A 4,885-nucleotide genomic window follows, 5' to 3' on the forward strand; every position below is an offset into this window, starting at 1 on the left:
GGGATTACAGGCTTGAGCCCCCGCGCCTGGCAAGATGCGATTTTTAACCCAAACCTCATAGCTTCTGTGGAGAAAGCACATTTAGTTTTAATAAAAAAAAGTCAAGTAGGTCTGAGGGTTGGAGGGACTGGTTCTTTATTTCAAAAAGACACTTGTCAATATTCAGTATCAAAACAGTTGCACTATTGATTTCTCTTTCTCCCAATTGGCCCCAAGGAGACCACATCAGAGAGTAACATTTTAAGCCAATAAGCTGCAGGATGTACACCTAAACAGACCTCCTAGAAACCTTACCAGAAAATGGGGACTGGGTAGGGAAAGAAATTTTAAAAGATCAACAAACTGCCAGCCCACAGACTGCTGAGGCTGTCACAGCCGGATGGGGTGGCCAGGGTGCCACAAACCCAAAGAAGCAAAGTTTCAAGATAATATAAAATTTAAAAAGTTTTGTACATAAGCTATTCAAGATTTCTCCAGCACTGACTGATACAAAGCACAATGAGATGGCACTTCTAGAGACAGCAGCTTCAAACCCAGGAAAGGGTAATGAGATGAGTTTCACATGGCTACATCAGTGGCAAAAACACAATCTTCTTTCTTTCTTTCAAGGAGACAGGAAAGCAATTAAGTGGTCACCTCAACGTAAGGGGGACATGATCCATTCTGTTAAAGAGTTGGGAGGGGGTAGAGATGGGACAAAATTTTGGTCTCAGAGGTCTTACCATCTTAATTTGGTCACTTCTAATGAAAAAAAAATAAAAATAGAAGTAACATTATCCAAAGATATCTTAAAGCTGAAAACTTGAACAGCACATTCTTTTGTTTTTGTTGTTTGGCTAACTCCTCCTGGAATCACCTTTCTGGTTTAGCTAGTACTTTGTACAGAGCAATGAGGTTTCCCATAGTGGAGTCTCCCTGGGCTCTGTTTGGCTCTCAGTAAGGCAGGCCTATACCTTTTCCTCTCCTCTATGGAGAAGGGAATATGCACTAAGGTGAAAAGTCACCTTCCAAAAGTGAGAAAGGGATTCGATTGCTGCTTCAGGGCTGTGGAATTATTTGGAATGTTTTACAAATGTTTGCTACAAAACAACAAAAAGGTAATTACAAAATGTGTACATCACAACATGCTTTTTAAAGACATTATGCATTGTGCCCACATTCCCTTAAATGTTGTTTCCAAAGGTGCTCAGCCTCTAGCCCAGCTGGAATGTTCGGGAAGAGGCAGAGACAGTTTGGCGAAAAAGACACAGGGAAGGAAGGGGCAGCGAAAGGAGAAAGCAGCCTTCCAGTTAAAGATCAGCCCTCAGTTAAAGGTCAGCTTCCGGCACGCTGGCCTCAGGCGGAGTCTGGGTCAGAGGGAGGAGCAGCAGCAGGGTGGGACTGGGACGTTCTACATCTCATTCAGGTCAAGCAGAGTCTGGTCCAGCATCCTTTGTGTACAGAGGTGCTCCTCTTTGGTGCATTTCAGTTTATCTAATGGGGGTAAAGGAGAGAAGTTACAAAAACCAGAAGTAAATTTCAAGGTCCACCTGCTCTTTGAGACTTGCTCCTGTTGCAGAAAAGCTGCGGACTAATAAAGCAGCTGCTTTCTCAGCCACAGAAGTGAGCTATTACATCACCCGGTTTTGTAGGGCCTTTGGCTTGCCTACTGAAGTTGTAGGTGTTGCTGCACTTCCTGGGTGAGAGAGTTAGGGCCCTTATCAGCCATTTCCTCTCCCTCCCACACCCAACCAACACTTTCAGCTTTCAGTCAATGAAAGAGCAAGCCTTAAGCATCAGCCATCCACTTTTCCAGGTTTTGCCCGCATAACAATACCCCCTTGAAATGGTTCACTGGAGTTTGAACATTGCAAACAACAGAAACATCAGAATCTCAGATTATAAAGAGCACAGGAAGATCCTCATGCACTACATGTTTTTTTGAAAAAGTAGAGGCCAAAGTAGTAACTGATGGGATAAATAAAAGGGCGCTCACAGTTAAGTCAAATAATCTCTAAAGAAAACAAAGCCAAGAATACTACTGAAACAAGTCGTTGTAAGCAAACCTTGAGATTGCTGCAGAGCAACTGAACAGAACTAGCTTGTGACAGTTACTTGAAATTAAACATAAAACCAGAAAAAGGAAGCAAAGGGGACAATGTCAGGAAGAAAATCAGTAGCTGAACGTTAAGGAGAATCTAATCTGTCTAGCAATCAAACCACTCTGACTGCTCTAAAGAGGTGAGGAAAATACTCAAATCTTCAACTCAGAGAAGGTGATGGCAACACAGACCCATATTCATATCCCACAACTTTTCTTTCACTTCCCTTTTTTCCACCCAGTCAGAAGGACCCATCCCTGGGCCTGCAGATGAAGCAGTTACAACAACTTGTCAAGTCAGTCCTTTTATTGTTAGAAATATCCATGCAAGGGAACATATCCTACAGTCAGTGCACAAGTGAAAGAGCAGCAAATAAGGGTGGAAAACAAAATTCTCACAAGTTTTCTCACTATAATATCTCAGGCCCCTCCCTTCTTCACCCATAATCTCTTCTAAAGGGACAAAAACTTCACAATGGTCAACTTTACAATGCTGTTGATTTCAACATTCTAACTGCCCCAATTAAAATGCAATTTGCTCAGGGCAAAATAGTAACTTTTAAAAAGACAATCAGCTTTTTGTTGGGGTCCAGGTCAGTGGTGTGAGCAGTAAGCTCAGTTTAATGGGCATCATCAGTGAGCCCTGCCCATCAGTCACACAGATCATGCAGCGTTAGCTTCAGCTCATTAGAAAGCAGGCGGTTTCGCTCAAGTTGGCTGTAGAGACGCTCTGCAGCAGCAACGGAGAGGAGGGGAACACAAGAAAAGGAGAGGAAAAGAGGAGGAGAAAGAGAAAAAGGGAAAGTTAGTAGAGTATCAGATGTAAATTATGAGTCTTTCAACTAGCTGGTATATATAACATGCATCTGTAAGGCAGGGTGGATGCAAGGAGGATTCAGATAGAGGGCAATAAGAGTCAGTCAGTTGGTGGAAAGACCAACAGAGGAAATTCAGACTGACGAGTTGGTAGGACATTTTGAGGGAGAAAAAATACTTCCTTCACAGTATTTATTCCCTGGGTTGAGAAACTGAAACAAGGGAAATGGCAAAGGAAGGAATATAGTTGGCTTCGAAGAAATGTGTTCACAATAATCAGGGTTTGAAAGGAACGGAAGTGAACAGCTGAACATTGTTCTGTGAAAACATTCAAAACAGCATTATAAATGGTAGACTGGGATAAATATCCCCACACTCATTCACTCCTATACTTTCTAATGCTTCTTGTTACAGATATTGTGAGACAGAACCATTTCAGAGGACTAGTCAATAAATATTCAATTTCTTCTTCTTCTTTAAAAGAACCCCAAACCTGTCAGAGTCAACAAAGTGTGCCTAGTCCCAGGGAAGGCAAATTACTGGTATAAGTTAATCAAGACTATCCTGTTTTTCAGCCTCCCTTGCAGCTAGGGGTGATCATATGATCCAGTTTTAACCAATAAGATGTAGAAAGATAGTCTCTGCTGGGGGCTTCTGGGAAAACTTTAGCTTTCCCTCTTGCCTTCAACATGGATGTGATGACTAGAGTCGCATATTTCAATCTTAAGAGAAAAGACCAAGAGAATCACAGAAAGCCCAGCTACAACAGGCCACAGTTGCTCATGGCTAGATATATGTGATTAAAAAACAAATCCCGTATTTATTTAAGCTACTAGTAAGTTGTTTCCTTTTTTTCTCAAAGTCAGGCTAAAGGACAATTTAGCAAGCTTTCCTGATACAAGCAGATAAGTGCTCAAATCTAGTGAGTTTATCTGGATTTTCTATTTGAAGCACACTTTAAAGAGATAGTGGGATATGGAAGATTCAAATCCATCTGACTAGCACAGGGATAATACAAGTTTGGGGACATGAAAACCAAACTCTTCCTAGTATACTCCTAGCATCAACCTCTGAAATTCATAATTAAGTTTCTCCCTATATTTTACAGTCCGTTTCAAAATGGTCTCAGGACCTCAATATGAAAAAGATACTTTTCTGTCCTAAAATCATCTGCATATGTGAGCCTTGCTCAGGCACCCTGCCTTCTGGGCTGAGGCTTTCCCCAGATTGACCAGGAAGCTAGAGACCAGTATGGTACCAGTAATACTTGCCACTTTATGTACGCTATCAAAACAGAAAGCATACATGTATAAAAGCCTCGGAGAATGACTAAAATAACAGCTGTATTAAAGAGCAGAATCAGGCTGAACCTTGAAAAGTTGCACTTCCCATTAAACCAATGGTTCCCAATAGGAGTGGTATTGTGTACTCTTCTCTCTGAGGGGAGATTTGGAGTATGTGTGGGAGGTTTTGATATCACAATGACTAGAAGGCCCACACAAGTATCTGTTGGGAAGGGGACAGCAATACACAGGATTGTTCTGTACATCAACAGAACTGACCTACTCTAAATGACAAACGTTCACCATTGAGAAACACTATACAGGTTAAGAACCCAAATCTGAAAGTCCAAAATCCAAAATGCTCCAAAATCTGAAACTACTTGAATGCCAACATGATGCTCAAAAGAAAATGCTCATTGGGCCGGGCGCGGTGGCTCAAGCCTGTAATCCCAGCACTTTGGGAGGCCGAGACGGGCAGATCACGAGGTCAGGAGATCGAGACCATCCTGGCCTACACCGTGAAACCCCGTCTCTACTAAAAAATACAAAAGACTAGCCGGGCGAGGTGGCGGGCGCCTGTAGTCCCAGCTACTCGGAGGCTGAGGCAGGAGAATGGCGTAAACCTGGGAGGCGGAGCTTGTAGTGAGCTGAGATTCGGCCACTGCACTCCAGCCCGGGCGACAGAGCAAGACTCCGTCTCAAAAAA

The 4,885-nt window shown here is 42.7% G+C and overlaps 1 protein-coding gene across 10 annotated transcripts in view; it reads right to left on the bottom strand.

The window, feature by feature from the left end:
- Positions 1-112: 112 nt before the first annotated feature.
- The window catches only part of TPM3 (tropomyosin 3), a 38,003-nt gene continuing 33,230 nt past the window's right edge, over positions 113-4,885 (bottom strand). For 8 of the 10 annotated variants that reach the window (XM_017855780.1, XM_017855762.1, XM_017855777.1 and 5 more), the window contains one exon: positions 113-1,473. In XM_017855780.1, coding sequence (XP_017711269.1) covers positions 1,391-1,473 — 83 coding nt within the window. In that variant the 3' untranslated portion in view covers positions 113-1,390. Of the gene's footprint in view, positions 1,474-1,499; positions 2,811-4,885 lie in introns of those variants that run through there. The other 2 variants (XM_017855832.1, XM_017855837.1) reach the window with 2 other exon arrangements.

This window comes from Rhinopithecus bieti, unplaced genomic scaffold (assembly GCF_001698545.2).
Source record: "Rhinopithecus bieti isolate Rb0 unplaced genomic scaffold, ASM169854v2 scaffold_3033, whole genome shotgun sequence".
Classification (NCBI taxonomy): Eukaryota; Metazoa; Chordata; class Mammalia; order Primates; family Cercopithecidae; genus Rhinopithecus; species Rhinopithecus bieti.